The sequence below is a fragment of the Gavia stellata genome, chromosome 19 (assembly GCF_030936135.1).
Source record: "Gavia stellata isolate bGavSte3 chromosome 19, bGavSte3.hap2, whole genome shotgun sequence".
Lineage (NCBI taxonomy): Eukaryota > Metazoa > Chordata > Aves > Gaviiformes > Gaviidae > Gavia > Gavia stellata.
This window is the reverse complement of record NC_082612.1, coordinates 1242205-1260189: the sequence shown is the minus strand read 5'-3', so window position 1 is coordinate 1260189 and position 17985 is coordinate 1242205. Positions and strand designations below refer to the sequence as shown.

Below are 17985 nucleotides of genomic sequence, written 5' to 3'. Positions count from 1 at the left end.
ACAGGAGGGTGCAGCTGGGAGTGACGAAGGACATGGATGCTCCTCTGCGTCGCTCTGACTCGGTGTCGCCTTTGCCCGTACCACGTTTTGGCGGGAACAGAAGTTGGTACGAGGCAAACGAAGGCCGCCTTTCGCCCCACCATCTGCAGAGGTGCCCGCCACCACCCCCCGAAGGACGGCAGGGCGGCTCGGCCGCGAGAGGCGGGCAGGGGCTGTGCCGCTCGCCCTCTCAGCACACCAACCCGCAGGGTCTGCCAGCCCCGGGCCAGCACACGGGCGACGGCCTGACACGGCTCTGCCTCCCCGGGAGCCGCCGCCGCCGCCGCCGCCGCCCTTTCAATTTTGCCGGGCGGCGTGTCCGCCTCGCCCCTCAGGGCCGCCGCTCCTCTCACGGCAGCTCCGCCCCGCCCTCAGTAACGCGCCCCGCCCCGCCCCGCCGCGGCCGCGGGCCCGCTACTTGCCCTGGCTCCTCCCCGCCGTCGCTTGGTTGCGGCGGCGCTTCCGTCCGTCGGGGCCGACATGGCGGCGGCGATCGCCTTCTCCTTCTCCTCCTCCTCCGCCTCCCTGCTGCGCCCGCGCTTGGCGCCGCTGAGGAGATGGCGAGCCCTCTCGCGCCCGGCGCCGCGGGCCGCCTCCAGCACCAGCAGCTCCCCTCGCAGCGCCGCCAGGTACGCCGCACCGCTCGGGGGGTTTTCGTCCTCGCTCCCTTCTCCTTCTCCTCCCGGTGCGGCGGGGAGCGTTCTGGGGAACGGCGGGCCGGGCGGCCGCCGCGCGCGCCGCAGCCGTTTAACGGTCGCGCTGGAAGCCCGCGAGCGCGCGGCGGGCAGAGCGGGCGCCAAGCGCCTGAGGGGAGGGCGGGGCAGGGCAGGGCAGGGCAGAGCGCGGCCCGGCGCCCGCTCCCGGGGGGCTCGTCTCCCTCGTCGGTCGCCCCCGGGGTGGCTGCCCCTGGACCCCCGCTGAGTTGCCGTTCGCCCCAGGAAAACGGGGCTCCGCGGGGTCCGTGCCAGCGGGCTGAGGTACCGGGTGGGCCGCGGCCCTGGCGTTGTGCGCCGGCGGGGGTTCAAACGGTGCGCTGAAGCGGGGGAGCCCTTGCGATGTGGCCTTCCCGTCTCCTCCCTGAGGGGAGTCGGGCTGTTGAACCTCTGTTTGCTCCTGGTACCTTAAGGAGCCTCTCAGCTGAGTTACATAGAATTACTATCTATATTAATTTTTTGGCATCTGTGGTTATTTTCGCTGGTGGCTTGTAGGCAAGTATTCTAATTTCTTCTAAAGAATATTACTGCCTGTGTGAAGGGACGTGTGATGGTGACAGCCCATCCCATTACATCTCGCTGTCCTGAGCAAGGCAGGTGGTGTGATACTGTGGTGTTCCTTTGTTCTTGGAAAAAAAATACACAAATTTAAAATTAAAAATAACATAAATCAAGAAATAAATAAAAACCATATAGTCATGCTGTGTCTCATATAGCACTGCAGCGGGCAGGGGTCTGCCGGTGTTTGCTGAAAGCCTGGATCCCAAGGGCGAGCAGGACGCACGCTCACACGGTGAGGACCGGTCTCCTGACATCCTTACGCCCTGTGTTTCATTTAATGTCCTGGCTGGGCTGAGCCCCTCATGTTGGTGTTGCGGCATGGACACTACAAGCCCTGGTCTGGCTGTGGAGGGGTGGGTTTCAGCCGAGGTCTTGCTTGTCGGCCTTCTCGTTTATACTGGAGTTGTCTTAAATACTGACCTGAAAGTTTGCTTGGTTCAGCAGGTCACAAGTAGCCTACACTGAAAGCATTGCCTTTGCTTTGTGTTCTCAAGCACGAAAAGATTAGTAAGCCATAGTGTGACAATTGAAATAGGCATCTGACCTCTTAGATAATCTGCGTATCCTGTATGAGAGAGGATTTGATTCTGACGGTTTTGGCACAAATAGCTGTATTTCTGGAACAGTGCATGCCTACTTGTGTTCTTTGCTGCTAGTAACTGTTTTTTCCAGATCTGCAAAAAGTAGATGCTCCTGTAATAGTGGTTTTACAGAGGTTTTCATGTGGTACGTACGGGACTGACAAGACAGCATTGTGATGCCCCGTATGGTTTGGGGCTTTTAGTGTATAGGTTGATCTAAAATAGCAGCTGACGTCTTTGTTTCTGTCACGTCCTGCAAGTCGCTGGATGCACTGACAAGAGAGATTCAGTACAAGAATTGTTCTGTTGTCAACTCACACAGGGTTCAGGGCAAGAGCATCCATGAGTGGGTAGGATGATAGTGGGACAGGATGGCGTCGTAACACATATTAAATCTGTCATTACACCTCGTTAAGTTTTTCATGTGGATAAAATTTAAAATAATAATTCACTTCTTAATTCCAATGTCTTGAATAGCTTGCTGCAGTGTAACCTTCCTGTACAGCTGATGCTTTACTTTTTTGTGTAGTTCTTGCATGTTTCCATCCAAGGACTTAAACTATCTAAGGAGCATCCACGTATTATAATATTTGCTATTTTTATATTTGACAGTTGTGAAAAATTGTCTTTACCTAAGGGAGTTGTATATGCAGTCTTTTTAACAAGTAAATAAAATATTTTGAAGAGCATTACAGTGCAACTAAGGAAAATGGCGAAGTATTGGAAGTTTCTCCGTAGCGCTATATTTAAAGTTTGTCCTTTTTATTTTTTTTTTTCCTCCCTTGAGAGTTAATTTTATAACCGGGTGGTTTTGTTGAGACTAGAGTTCTGAAGGTCCAAATTACAAATGTGACGGCATTTACTGAATTGTAGTCAAGTATTCTTCCTGATACTTATTTTGCATATGAAAATACTAGTTGATGCTTAGAAGACAAATGACAGTTGAATTCACGAAGTCACGGATGTTTTCAAGGTGACCTTTTTTACATAAACTGGTTGCTCAGGAGGTTGCTAGAATTGGAAGGTGAGCTGAATTCAGGTATATTTTGTGCAGCAGGTGTGTACATCTATGCTGCTGCTTCATCTTTCCCTGATAAACTCTCAGCACCTTATGTATCACATCTGGAGAAACGCTCAAAGCTTTAATGGTTGTTAAGTAAATCCAGAGACGTGAAAAACGTGGTATGAATAGATGGTGACTATGTAGCAGAAAGTAGGTTCTTGATGAAATACACTTCATAAAAATAAATGAGCTACTTCACGTAAAACGTGATGTTAGTGCACCTGTTTCCTTAACTTTTGGGAAGGTAGTTTCTGGAGTTGTGAAGGACAGAAAATAATCTTGGACGGAGGGGAACTAGAAACTTCTCTGCTTGGAATGGTAAATGACAGTGCATTGCCACCTGATTTGGTTCCTTTTTAGTATTCGCATCTAAACCCAGGAATGGTTTCTACTTTTTAGCCACTGGCATTTAAACAAGTTTCTTTGAGTAACTTTGTAGGTAGTAGCAAGAAGACTGGTTTTTTGTTCGGGAGCCATTAAAACGTGTTAGACAGTTAGTTTTTTCCCCAAAGTGCTGGCGGCAGCTGTCTGTTTCCAAATATGATCTTATTTAAGATCATATTTATGATTTAAAATCATATTTATTTATAATTTTGTGTCTACAAGGTTTAAACAAAGGTCTCAATAAATATGGTGTCTGCTTGCTTTTAGATGTTTTCCCCATGTGTTGAATTGTTAAATATTTCTCATGTTTGAGTATGCTGATAAGCAGACAAATATGCATCTTATTAATATAACAAAACATTAATCATACGTTATTTTACTCCACTTGTGTAGTTTCTTCTAGTAGAGACAGAGTGCACAACTGGTGTTAGACCATTCATAAAGTGTGCTGTGGGTTTTTTTTTTTTTTTTTTTTTTCCTGAATGTTGTTCTAGGTGCAGACTTGTTCATCCCCCAGAAGACAGTACAGAAGAAAACCCATCCGATCAGACTTGCAGGACTTTGAAAACCAGTCCAATTTTAACAGAAAACCAGAATGCTTTATTGTTTTTGCAAATGACTTTGAACTACTTTCATGATGGCAAACTAACTCAGCATATATTAAACATCAGTGTTAAACGCGTTTGTGTACAGCTATACATTAAAACTTCAAGCATATGTATTTGCAGAGAGTGTGGAAATGTTCTGGATGTTCAGGATAGCTAGGGAAAGAAAAAGATTATTGTGGAAGGATGTCAAGCTTTTATTCTCTTAATACCTAATCAAACATTTTTTAATCTGCTAGGGCTTTTTTTTTTCTTCTTCCCAAGGAGGTTTTTCTTTGGAACTAAAACCACACTTCTCTTACACAATAGGTAATGCATGTTTCCATGATATACTGAATTTGTACCCTTGTCTTAAAAGTCTAGATGAAATTGTAAACCCACTAGAACTAACAATGATCAAGAGAAAGAATAAATACTGCTGTCTTCCTAGAAAATAGAGGTAAAATGCCATTACATACTTGGCTTATTTTGTGTGTCAAGCAAAGTTCAAGCAACAAAAGTCCAAGTAGCCAAACACTAGGTGTAAGAGTGAAGTAATTAATTATGGTGATTAAATTTATTTTATTAAAATCTTTCATAGGAAGAACAGTATGTGGTCTTGCTGTAATGATGACCAGCTGAGATAAATCATCACCAAGACTGAAATAATTAATTTTAGAACGTTTCTGGATAGTCATTGCTCGTACCGTCTATTGAAATGTTGAGGTTTCAATTTGTGTAACTGAAATGTGTATGGTTAAGTGTAAACACAAAGTATTTGTGTTCTTTTTTTTTATTATTTATTTAATAAAGTAGACCAGAATGGTAATGCATGAATAGCTGCTAATTATGTAATATCTAACTGTGTAAAAGAAGAACATAATAATCTTTATATTCTAAGTAATGTAATGTTTGTTTCACCCTTGGTTTTGGCCTTGGACTTGTTAAAATTTAGGTGCTGGCCCATTTGGGGCAAAACTATTTGCCATATATGAAAGTGACATAAGCTTTCAAATCCATTTGAAAACTTCTGCTAGGAAACAGGTTGAAATGTTCAACGTTTCTTATGTAAGTGGTGGTTCTTGCAGTAGCCATATTTACAGCTTGGTTACAGTGATGGCATTTCTCAATGCAGAGTTAACCTAGTGGATACGTGAAGTGCTCTTAACAGCTTGGGACTCGTGACAACTGGGACGTGTGGTTTCTGAACCATTATAAAAAATGTTAGCTGTGTTCCAAAAAAGGTTTGCATTAGTGACGTTGTACTGGTATCGGTAAACTATGGGTGGTTGAGCCCATGTGTCTCAAGACAGGCGTATGATCATCAGGTATGAGCAGATGATGGGGGGGAAGCTTTCTTGCTTTAAACAAATGTAAAATTTAGAGGAAAAAAAAGAAAGTGCCATGATTTGCTGTTCTTTCCTTCCTTAAGAGAGAACAGTGCATCTCTAACTTGACAGGCTCTTTATCTGTAATTCTGTAAGATGTATGAAGCTGACCTTTCACACTTCATTTTCCGATTATTTGGTAATTTCGGTTGCTCTGTGGGTCGGGGTCAGTCTCCAAAGCAAAGGCTGAAAGTTTTATCTAAAGATTTCTTTTCCCTGTACTTTGTCTTCATTGAGAGTCTCTTTGAGAGCTGAGGTCACTTTGAAAAACATTTGCCATAAATGGATATGCTATTTACCATCTCCCTTCCCAGCACCTTTAAGTTAGGAACATGAAAAATAGAACTACTCTTTGCATTGATACCTTTCTTAACTTCCTCAAAGTATCCATTTAGCCGTTGGAATGCCAGAAGAGGGTAGCCCTTTTAAAGTAGGGCCATCCCATAACTTATTGCTAAGGTATAACTGTACTTGTTTTCTTCTGCATATGTGAACTAACCTGGAATCATTTTGATCTTCTATAGTTGGGCTGCCCCAGGGTTTTATTTTTTCAGACTAGTCTTAACTTGACACATTTCTGTTTTCAGGCAGGTTTTTGTCTTTTACAATTGACTTTCGCTATGGCTTGTAGAACTTAGTGTTTGTTGTCTTCAGAAAGATCCAGGTGTTGAAGAAGCTTATTGTAGCACCTCGTGGCTAGGATATATTACATGTGTTTTGTCCTATCTTATAACGTATGTGTGTGTGTGAGGGGTTTTTTTTCTCCTGTATTTGTGTGTGTGTATGGATTTGCATTTTGAGCACTGTTTATCTGTTCATTTGCTTTGGTTTTGATCCTTGGATGACTGAGAAGATTGAACGTGATGGGGTGAGAATGGTCAGATTTAAGTGAGGACAGATCTTGAAAACTTAATGAGTCTGTAGCTAGATTTTAAGCAAGAGGCAGGCACTTAAAATTGTTTGCTTATCCTTTGGCAACACATTTGGAGTAAAAATAGCATGAAAGGCGATAGACATTCATATGGATTGAAAATATTTTTTGGCACCAAAATATTGTTAAGTCCTTGTTTTCTTGAATGTATATGGCATTGCTACAGAGGTGAGCATTAATTATTTATTTGGCATAATGAGTACATGGAAAGATGTGTCTTGTGCCAAAGGCATGTATAGCTAAAACATCAATAATGAAGATGAGAGCGAGACATCTATGAAATTGAGCACGTACAGAGCAGGCCATACAAGAAAAGAATAAAACCACATCTGTTGTCTTAATTATTTTTCTTTACATATATGTAAGTTAAACGGTACAGAAACTTGTGTTTGGGAAGTAGCTAAGGCTGGTGTAAAAATGAAGGAAACAAGGCATTCATGCTTTGTGTGCTAAGTATGTTTCTATTACTTTGCTTTCTTGAGAAACAGTCAGATAAATTGTTCTCAGTAGAGTGTGTTTGGTTGGGTTGTTTTTTTAATACTAGGGACTGTAATTTTTTTCTTTCTTTTTTTTTTTTTAAAGTTATAATGATACCTTGTTGATGTTGTCATAACTCATCTGGAGTCCTTGCTAAACTATGTCAGTTACAAATGGTAGTCATGTTGAACTGATTTATTCAATTCAAAGCAGGGGTTACAATCTGTGTGTATAAATGTCAAGCTCTTCATCTCAAATAAAGAAGTGAAGGATGTTTGCAGAGGGGAAACCCTCTCCTGCTCAGGCTTACTTTCTAGTAAGTAAGATCAAGTAATCAGTCGACGGTCTTTGGTTAGGAGCTGATGAACCAGGAGCGTGGTTTTTCTTACAGTGCCGCACAGTTGTGCTCATTAGGAGAGGAGTGAACTTGTCCACTAGTAACTTTAACTTTGTGTCTGTCTTGGTAGTTCTGCTTCTGGGGAGTTGGTGTTATTTTACTGCATTTTTACAGATAGAATAGTGTTTACTTTTTTGTTATAATAACAGATGATTGTGCCAAAACGACTTTTAACTATGTGTGTATCATGGTCGGATTCTTGGAGTTTCTTTGAGAAGATGAGAGGTTCAATTAGTGAAGAAGGTAGTGTAGATAAAAGCTTGAACTGTGGTGGAATATGTCCCATGGACATGTACAAGGTGAGGAGAACCTATGCTTACTCACAGTGAGCAGACAGGCAGGAAGATGGAGAAGTCTCCAGAGACTGTGAGAACAACCAAGGTAAGATAAAGCTGACACTTGGAAGATGTGAATGAAATAGGACTTAAGGAAGCTCTGTTCAGTCAAGATGCACTTGATTTTGGAGCATTTAGCTGGTGAGGTGAGCATGGGAAGTTGGTAAAAGACACTCAGAGCTTTGCCAAAGGGTAAGTCTTAATATTATTGTCACCAAAGTGTCCTTCAAGGACAAGAATAGGGCTTGTAAGTTTAAGTAAGGGATTTGACTTGCATTCCATTCTGCGGTGCCTCAGGAGTGCTGTTAAGGTTTACCTTGTACACCATTTGAAATAAACTTTATTTTAAAATAAAGTTTGGGGTTTGTCAAGTTGCTGCTTACAAGTTCTTCATTTATTTGAAGGGGTTGAGCAGTAGTACAAGTCAGAGAGTTGGATACTATTATTTCCAATCCAGAAAATGTATTTTCTGGTATTTTGCTCTTCCCTAAGTAGTAGAGTCCGCATAGAACCTTTCTTCAGTAACCTAAAGCGTAGACTGGATTTCTTCATATATCAGTCAGATATAGAAGTTAAGTTTGGATGATTTCTTTCTGTAAGACCATAGATAGTCTGTGATTTTGGGTGGTCTTTCGGTTGTCCTGTCCTGTGTGGTGTCATTGTCACCGCTCCTGTTCCCCCTCTACCTTCCTTATTCCACACTCTTGTACATTTAGCTTCTTCGGTCATGAAAATTTACTAAGAATTATTGAAACTGCACAAATTTCTGAAATAAGTCAAATGCAACATACTCTGGCTGGTTAAAGTTATGGGTTTGAATCTGATAGAATGCCATGTTTTAAACCAGATCAGTGATACAATTTCCTGCTCTGTAGCTTTCTCTCTCCTCCTGCTTTCTTTCCTCTAAGCACCACCACGACCAAGCAATGAAGTTAGTATTTAAAGGCTGCTTGTTTGATACAAAAGGAATTAGCATCTTAGCATCTGATAGTTATACATGCTGGAGGTTTCTTACTTGTTGCGGATTGGTGGGGTCTGTGAGGAGGTTTCCACATCCTTGGTTGGGGTGATGATGATCACAGCAACGATAGAGGGGAACAGTGTGGCTGAGGCATTCTGGGACAGGTTAAGGCACAAGACTTTTTCAGTTTTCGTCTGCTTTTCTACGTGCGCAGGGCAATGGTTGGTGGGCCTTTCACCCAAGGAGGATGTTTGTTTGCTGTGGTGCTGGTTGAAGGGCAGAGGGAGGTTACTGGAAGGACAGGGAATTGAAAGGACAAAAGTAGGGAGGGCATGACAGAAGCTCCTGAGTTAATCACCACTGGCTTGTATGAGTTAAGTCCTAAGAAAGCTGAGAAATAGTATCATCTAGGCTTGAGCAAAAGAATAGTGTGAATAATCCCATCGCAAATAGATTTTTGAAGGAAATTTGGGAATAAAACAGAAAACTTAAGGGTGTAAGAATGTTCTCATGTTCTGTTCCCAAATGGAGAAGTTGATAGATACATTAAACCTGGCTGGCTACGTGTCTTGGGAAGGTGGGGTGTGGCAGGTGAGCTCCTCTTCTGTGTGCACTGGTGGCACATTGCTGCTCTTCAAATAAGAAAGTGGGGAAACACTTCTTTCCCTGGGTGGATTTGTAGTGCATTAGTGTTTTTCCAATAATACTTGAAATACTAGCAAATCAACTGATCAAAGCATTTGCAAGTATTTAACACAGTAGATCACACACTTGGAAGTGTCTTGTCTATGAAATTTTAGACCTAAATATTGTGTATCTTTTTGTCTTTATAGTGATGAAGCAACCATTATCTCAGGGACAAAGCTTGCTAAACAAGTTCTGAAAGAAGTTCAAAGGGATGTAGAATCGTGGATATCCTGTGGAAACAAGAGACCTCATCTCACTGTCATATTAGTAGGAGACAATCCAGCTAGTCATATCTATGTCAGAAACAAGATAAAAGCAGCTGCAGCTGTTGGTATGTGTTACCTAATACAAATGATCCTTTGCTAAGCACAAGATACTGTTATTTAAAAATAAAAAGAAGAAGGTGGCACTCCCTTTGTATCTTAATTTAATTTTGCACTGTTTTCTTCCTCATCTTCTCTGATAAACCTTAAGAAAAGAAGTTGCATTGACATGTGAGGAAAGTAGTTTTAATGGAACATGAAAGTTAGCCCTAAGTTCAATTCTGTATCTTAAACTGTTGTTAGGCAACAGTTTGCACCCTTACCATTAGAAAGCGGAAACTGAAGGAAAACACTGGGGAAGTTTTGTGACAGTTAAATGTCTTAACTAGCTTTGAGAGGCTTGGTCAATAAAGATAATCATAGAGAAATTAGCCAGTTTTTAGTTGTTTCTGCAAGACACTTTGATTATTTTTGAATGTGAAGTATTTGCGTAAAAGCTTGCCTCCTCAGTACCCGTCAGATTACTACTTTTATATGTGGATTTTTCAGGCCACTTCGAACTGCGGTAGCAAACCCTACTACCCCAGAATTGATGGGAACAGTGATTAAGTAACCATTTTGACAGGAAGATATTGAGAACAGCCTTTTTCTTTATACTGTCAGTAGTTTCTTCGTAATGTCAATCTTCATATGCGTCTGCTGTATCTCACGGAATATCTGTGCTGTATCTCAAGGAATATCTCTCCTGTTGAATGTTTTAGGTCCATGGTAGAGCCAGGCAAGCCAATCCAAAACCAAGGCTTCACAGCTCTGAACACAAAGGGCAACAGTTCAGACATAATGAAATCAAACAGTAAAGCTAAATGACTCATTATCTGGGATAAAGCCCAGTCACTACAACATCTCATCTCCAAATGAAAGAGTATCATAGCCTGAACGGGGAACTTCAATGTTGTTGCTATCAGTGGAACTGCAGTCTTGTGAAGAAACTTGAAAAATTTTCTTTCTAGTAATGAGTTTTGTCCCACAGAAGTAGAAAAGCTATCAGATAAAATGCCAGTGATGCTAGTGTAGCTTTATCTGTTCAGTTTGAGTTCTAATTGTGAAGAGCACACTTGCAGAAAAGTTACATGCTTTATTTTTCCAAATATTTCTAAACTGTTGTTTAATTTCGGAGCTACTGTGTCCAGCTATAGATTTATTTTTTTTTCTGTATGTTTCCTTGTAAGATTGTACTTGACATCTAGAAATACATCATTGAAGACCAGACAGCGAAAGCAGAATTTTTAGCAAGTTCTCCATGGTTATTTAAGACAGTTGTTAAGTGTCGGACAGATTTTTAGACAAAATGACTAAGCTGTTTGTAGATAAATTTCTTGATACTAATGTGTCTTTGGTTTTTGTTTTTTTATCAGGCATTTCTACTGAGATCATACTGCGACCAAAAGACATTTCTCAGGAAGAACTCTTAGATATGACGGTAAAACTCAACAAGGATTCAACAGTTAGTGGTTTATTAGTTCAGCTCCCTCTACCAGGTAGGTGACATGTTTTGTCCCATTCCTAATATACAGTCAATGTAAGAGGAAAGAGTTTGACCATTTGGAGTTGCAAGTGTATCTTGGTGACATAAGAAGCTCTTGAAAGAGGACATGCATAATAAAAGATTAGTTGGGATGTTACATTTTTTTGTTGGATACTAGCCTGCAGTTCATTTTAAACAAAACAAAAAAAGCAAATAAAATCATGAGAATCATTTCGTATTGTCAACCTTGCCTTATTTTAAAGTTCAGTCAGAATGCTATTTCAAGGAATTTCCTTGCACACACACACTTTATCCAGTTTATATCTCTTTTGGTTTGGTTGGGTTTTGTTTTTTAACATGTTGCACTGCTTTGCCTTGAACTCCAAGACCTTTGCTGTATTTTCATCCCCTGTATCACGCCAAGTTATGCTGTCTAGCAGATGATACTGTGGCCTTTCTCACAGTGATTCTAGGTTTTGCCTTAAACATTTGTTCCTGTTTTCTGTGCTGTCCCTAATGTTCCAGGTGAGCTTTGTGCTAAGATCCTAAAAGCCTCTACTATATTCTTGGTTTTTATTTCCCTTCTCCTAATTTGTAATAGAATGCCATTAAAATACCACTTGGCAGCAGCTGGCAAAATGGTATTTTGGCAGTGATAAAACTTCAAGTTTTCATCTGAATCTACTGAAGTCAAATTAGTTAAACCACTGTATGCTTCCTAATGGAGAGGTACCTAAATTACTAGAGTCATTGCGACAAATTGACTGGCACGTTGGGTTTCCCCTCTCTGTGTTTCCAAGTGTTGTCTTTTATCATACGTTTATACTGTATGCTCTGAAGGGCAGGAGCTGTTTTTTTGGCCAGTATAGCCGTGATTTCTAGCGCTAGCTGGGACCACGGGTTACTGTTTATAAGTGTCTCTGATGGTGAAGTTGAAGCTTTGTTTCTAGGTAAGCTCTTAACTTCCACTCTTATTCCTAGTCTTTGTCTTCACTTCCAGACAGCGCTTGCTGCCTTTATTTCATATGTACAAACCAGCAAAATTGGGGGCAGGTGCTGAGCGTTACAGAGGAAGAGATGCTTTGTTTGTAATGAATGTCAGTGTTGTTGATTAGGAACTTTTGCGCTTCCTATTATATGAAAGCTAACTGAAATTGTCCGCTTGTTGAAATAAGTTGGCCGCAAGGTGGAAGTATAGCGTAAGGAGACTGAGCTCTTAGACACCAAGTAAGGAACTCTGGGAGCTGATGGAATGTGGTCGGTTTACTTTAAACAAACATGTCTCCCACTAAGAACAGCTTAGGGAAAACAGGTAATGTAACAAATTTTCATTTCCGTAGTAAGAACTCATGCAAAAGATGGAGCACTGACAGCCTAAGGATGGTAACTTTTCTGTCTGAAGCATGTAGCAAAGGAAACGGACTCATCCACTGGACTCCCAATCCACTGTTGTGTTCTCCAGAAATGGGAGGTGTTATGTGCCACTTGTCTTACTTGCGTGGGTACTCGGTAAAATTGTTAGGTACTGCTTGCAGAAATGCATTTTTTTTGTGAGGAGGATATTGGGTCCTTACACGCTGCTCTTCAGCTGTCTGCCTTCATCAATACATAGTTCAACAACAGCCTTAAGTCTTGAAATGTAGTGAATTTAAAACTGTTTAACATCTAAAAAGAAAAAAACCCTGAAGTTGATTCTAATTTTGTCAGTTCAAATGTCTGATGCTAGTACGCTTAAATGTTTAAGTCCTACAGTAGTTGGTTGAAGATAGCTCTGAAGAGCTATGGTATGTCTGTCGCAGTAACTACATGAAGACTAATTAGCCTTCCTCTAACATAGGAAACCTGCTAGTTCGAGGCCTGGCTGTTGCCAGTGTCAGTAAAAACCTTAAAGTAATTTAATCCATAGCAGAACTTTTTCAATATTGCATTGGCTGTGTGGTAAAGTTAAATATGTGAGTTATCATGACCTGAAAATGTTAAGGAAGTTCTTTCCATAATAGACACCAGATTTTTTTTTTTTTTTTTTTTTTTTTGTCCCAAAGGAACTTCAGAAATGGAAGGGCGGAAAGCTAAGATAGCTCATTTTCCAAAACTCCTTTGATTTGCATTGTAATGGAAGGAGACAAAGCCTAGAAACTGTGAAAACTTTTATCAGTGGAGGGTGCTTATTCCAGAGTTGAGGTGGTTGTGTGAGGTTTTGGGTTTTTGCAGTAAACCACCCACGGGTGTGGCTTTTGATCAACATGGGGATAAAAATAGAAGCAGAAAATAGCTTTGTTCTCTTTAGCTTTTGTGAGCTGGAGCAACTTAACTTTGAGGATTGTCATCTTTGCCTGAGGAAAACCTCCTTTCCGTGCACCTTTTGAGTGCATTACTTCTGATGTGGTAATGGTTTTGTGGATAGTTTCCTGTATCTTTCTTAAATTGCCTGGAAGATGGCTATGAAATGTTATTTATTTGAGATAGAATACGGAAAAACTCAGTTTTCTTAGTTGTAGTCAGTAAAGAAGTATGAGACAAATGAGTACAAATGTGATGTCCCTCTGTTTTGAAAGACTGTGCCAGCCTAAGTCCTGCCTGCTTTGGTGCAACTGACTGTTAAAATCATAGCAGTGTCTCAGTATAGAGTCTCAAAATTATTTCCAGGGAGCTCATTGCAGCTGCTGAACAGCTTCCTCCTTGCTCCATGTCTGTGTTTCTTGATCCATATGGTATGTTTTTGAATCCCTTCTGTGCTATGTTTTTATTTTCATCAATCTTCCCTTTTGAAAACCAGTCTTTATTTTTCGCATGTCAACATTAGAGGCACATGTTGTTTATTGTGTAAATAGGTGTTTCTCTGTGTGCATGTCCGAGTGGCTAGGCAAGTGATGCCCGGTGTTGTCTTGCAAGTTTGGTTAACAAGTGAAAGGGTGAGTACAGAGAGGAGCTTGGCGTGGAGAGTAGCTTGGAATGACAACAAGCAAGTCTGTATGAATATCGGTTGAGAGGAGGCTAAGCATGTTCTGTGAGACTGACAGTAACATACTTAAATGATTTTGTTCCTCTGGAAATAAATGAATCCATCTGCAGTCAAGTGGAAACAAACCAGGAAACTACATTTTGTGAGGCAAATAAAATCTGCTCATTAAGTGAAGTGGTAACTGCCTATACAGTTTGAATAGGGTTTGTTTGTTTGTTTGGGGATATTTTTTTAGAACTGTCTCTGATGAGGAAGGGAAGGTGTCCACATCCTTTCTGCTCAGGCCCATGTCAGCCTACTTGTTCCCAGCTGTGCAGCTGCATTTCTTCCCAGTACCATATGCCCTTTTCTGAAATTCTGCAATTCAGGTTTGGGTAGGAAAAAAAAAAAAAAATCCATGTAAAGCATGATTCCTTTCCCTTTCACATGAATGTATCTATTATCTGTCTGTTTCTGGGAAGCTGAAGACAGACAGCAATGAGGAGGTGTTTGTTAGAGCAGTGTTCTGTCCTGTCCCAGGTGCAAGGAGAAGCATGGCTGCCGAGTTTTTGTTTGATGAACAACTAACTTGCCTAAAGTTAACAAGTTTTCTTTTGCAAAAACTGTTTGATAGGTTACTCCAAATTTCTTTGTTCTTTTTTTTTTTCATTCCCCAAGTTGACATAAAAACCAGGTTATGGTTGCCTTCAATCTGGATTAGGCTAGTTTGACTTCTAGGAGACTGTTTCATCGATGTACTTAACATCTTAATTTCCACAGACCTTTTTCATTAGGATTCAGAAGGAAACTTCCTCCCATCAGAAAATGGAGAACTAAATTGTAAATCATAACAGTCTGGTTAAACTCTAGGGGTTTTTTTAATTGGAAATCTTTTAACACGAGATTACCACATTTTAAGTTTTACAACATGCATGATATCTTTTAATTAGCTAGCTCCCTGAATTGGACATTGGGATATATCGCCTCACAATCGCAGAGTTCTGTTAGGGATCTAGCCTAGAATGGGCGTTGTATCGTTATATAAAAGATGTAAAAAATAATCATTCTGAGATGGAAGTAAAGATGAAAGTGTAATCCTGGAAGCAGTTTGGGATGTTATTAAACAACGAAGCAATAGCCTAAAATGTCCCTGCTCACTGCAGGGCGGTTGGACTAGATGACCTTTAAAGGTCCCCTCTAACCCAAACAATTCTGATTCTTTGAATCTAAAATTGTGACTGAGGTACCACTGGATAAATACATTTATTAAACAAAGTTTGCTTTCTGGGTCTGTACGGGCGCCTTTTGCAGAGCTGTTCCTCTGGAGTGTCTTTATGTATGCAAGCTCTATACTTGGGTTTCTAACTTTGCAGAGGTAGGACTGGCTAATGCATACTTTTTTTCATATTCCGTACCAGTGTTTATGCAGTATAAATTTTAAGCAGTTGCAGACCTATCCCATATCAATATTGCATATGAAAAAATGATCATTGTGAATAGATATGAACAACAAATTATGTGCAGGTATCGTCATTTAAGCCATACTTAGTGTTTTGAGCTCATCAATATCAAACAATTTCATGCATTCTCAGTTTTCCAGTGAAGTAGGATATGTCTTGGTCCTACTGATTAGCACATTACTAAAAACAGTTGTATTGTTGTAAAATGGAAAATGACAGCTAGATCTGCAAAGTTATTTCAGCTTAGGGTTTCTGTACATTTGTTTAAAACTTAGGTAGTGTATCCTCTGTGATCTTAAAGACAGGTAACATGCGCAATAACTTTTCTCCTATGATTTTTTTTTTTGACCATACTTCCAGAATGCAGAAGTGACTCTGAAGTGTCTTGCTTAAATGTTTATTTTTATAGTTACTAAGTCATGGTTCTCAGGTGAGTATCAGCCTCTCATATTTTGACTCAATCTGTTGTATTAGCAGCGTCACAAACTGAACCATTGAGTTTTCCATAGGTGACTTTAAAATGTGAAGTTGTAACTGCTGCCTTTAGAGGGGAAGCATAGTTTATTCATAAGGAATAATAATAATTACCTTAGCTAGACCAAACTTGAGTGTTTCTCTGCGTAATGATCCAGATTATTATTGATGACACCTGACAAGAGAAAGAACTGTAATTTGAAAGCAATGTGTTTCCTAGATCACATAGATGAACGGACGGTTTGTAACACTATCGCACCTGAAAAGGATGTGGATGGATTTCATATTATGAATATTGGACGTCTGTGTCTTGATCAGCCTTCTATAATACCTGCCACTGCTGCTGCTGTGTGGGAAATGATAAAACGTACAGGTAAGAAACTGAACTGTACTGAAACTCTTTTTATCTGGGAAGATGGATGAAGGATAAAGTCAGGTGTGAGTTAAAAGGTGTAGGTTATCTAAATGTATTGGGCTGATTGAAGAACAAACATTGAGAGGATTAATCTAAATAATAAGGACGTGCCAAATAGATGAGATCTTTTGCCAGTAGCATAACTATTAATTAAATGTAGACAGTAGTCCGCGTAGAATACTTGGTGAAACACTTTGGTAACTTATTTTCTGCATTTTATAGTGTTGCAAGGAACTTTGTGTTAATTGCTGACCTCCTGATTATTTATCAAATAGAAGATTTGAATGCATAAGTGCTTGTGGGGGAAGAGGAAGAAACAAGAACAAAAATAGGAACGTATAATTCACTACTAGAAGGGGAAAAGAATGCCTATGTATTCAATAGTTGTCATTTTATAAGTATAATATACATGTTCTTATTGGTAACATAAGAGCTTCCGTTTCCCTTTTGTGGTCAGAGGAGAGACATAAAGTCCCTCCAAAGGGTGATTCAGATAACCTGAATGAGTTGCCCGTTTTGTTTCTCTAAGGTGAAAGCTGAAAGCTGTTTTGTGGATTCATCCATCAAGTTCAGCCGTGTGGATTTTCAAGTTATGTTGATGGCAGCAGTCCACGACAGCAAATAATTATATCTTGACGAGTGAGAAGAAGGGTTTAGGTATATGAAAATAGTGGAATACAGGTTTTTGATAGGTTTTTTTTTCTTTTTGTGTTTTGTTGGTTTTTTTTTCTATAAGGAATACAAACATTTGGAAAAAATGTGGTTGTAGTTGGAAGATCTAAGAATGTTGGAATGCCTATTTCAATGCTTTTACATACTGATGGAGCTCATGAAAGGCCTGGAGGTAAGTCTATGAATGTTGTTTTAATGTTTCCATTTGTGAAATCATTAAAATAAAACTGACCAGGGGTTCAGATAAAAAGAGAAAGCTTTTGTCTCTTGCTCTGGTTGCAAATATTGTACAAGGAAATAAATTTGAAAATATATTTCCTGACATGTTCTCAGGAGAGCAGTTTCTGGACTCGACTTTTTCTGGCGTGATGTCATCATTTTGTCCTCCATTTGAAACAGCTACTGTTTAAACATGGCTAGCACTGTGTGTTGAGGAGAATACCTGACCATGAGGCTTTAGAGAGCTACCGAGGTTCATGTGATGTTTATACAAAGTAATATAGCTATATGCCTTATCCTCATGCTTAGGTAAAATTAATTTCAAGCTTCTCATGCACACGCACACACATGTACACACACATGCGCGCACACACATATGTATATAAATATATATATGCGCGCCATGATTCCTGTGTTGTGTTATGTTAGTTAGGTGGTGGTTATGAAAATATTCAAATGACCAACAAAGTAACCTTTCAGTGTGAGGTCTATGATATTACAAGTTGGCCTGGGGGATTTTTCTGCAGTGCAGTTTATGTCCCCCTCGAAATTGGGGGTTGTAATGGAAATACTTTTAAGTAATTCTAATTACAGAAGCATGCATGCGCTGCTATAACTGTGCTGTAGAAAGAAAAACAAATATAATTTAAATAGAATACTGTCCTTTTACAACTTCATTTTGATGTTAGAAACCGCCAAGGTGGTGTGCGCATATGAGCTAAACCATGAATGTTTAATCCCAGGCATATTTAATAGGAGTGGAGTGAAATCTGTTATTAATATAATAAAACACTAAAAGCTTCTTAATAATCATAGAGTTGTTTTTTCCATTCAGCCTCTGTGGGAGAGTTGCTATTTGAAACTTCTCTCAGTGTTTGAAATGTAATTACCATCAGTGCGTATTTCTGGTCTCAT

The 17985-nt window shown here is 40.2% G+C and overlaps 1 protein-coding gene across 2 annotated transcripts in view; it reads left to right on the top strand.

Moving 5' to 3' along the window:
• Positions 1–519: 519 nt before the first annotated feature.
• The window catches only part of LOC104264846 (methylenetetrahydrofolate dehydrogenase (NADP+ dependent) 2 like), a 49596-nt gene continuing 32130 nt past the window's right edge, over positions 520–17985 (top strand). For both annotated transcript variants that reach the window (XM_059826763.1, XM_059826762.1), the window contains exons 1-5: positions 520–668; positions 9248–9432; positions 10780–10902; positions 15985–16137; positions 16916–17023. In XM_059826763.1, coding sequence (XP_059682746.1) covers positions 520–668; positions 9248–9432; positions 10780–10902; positions 15985–16137; positions 16916–17023 — 718 coding nt within the window. The remainder of the gene's footprint in view (positions 669–9247; positions 9433–10779; positions 10903–15984; positions 16138–16915; positions 17024–17985) is intronic.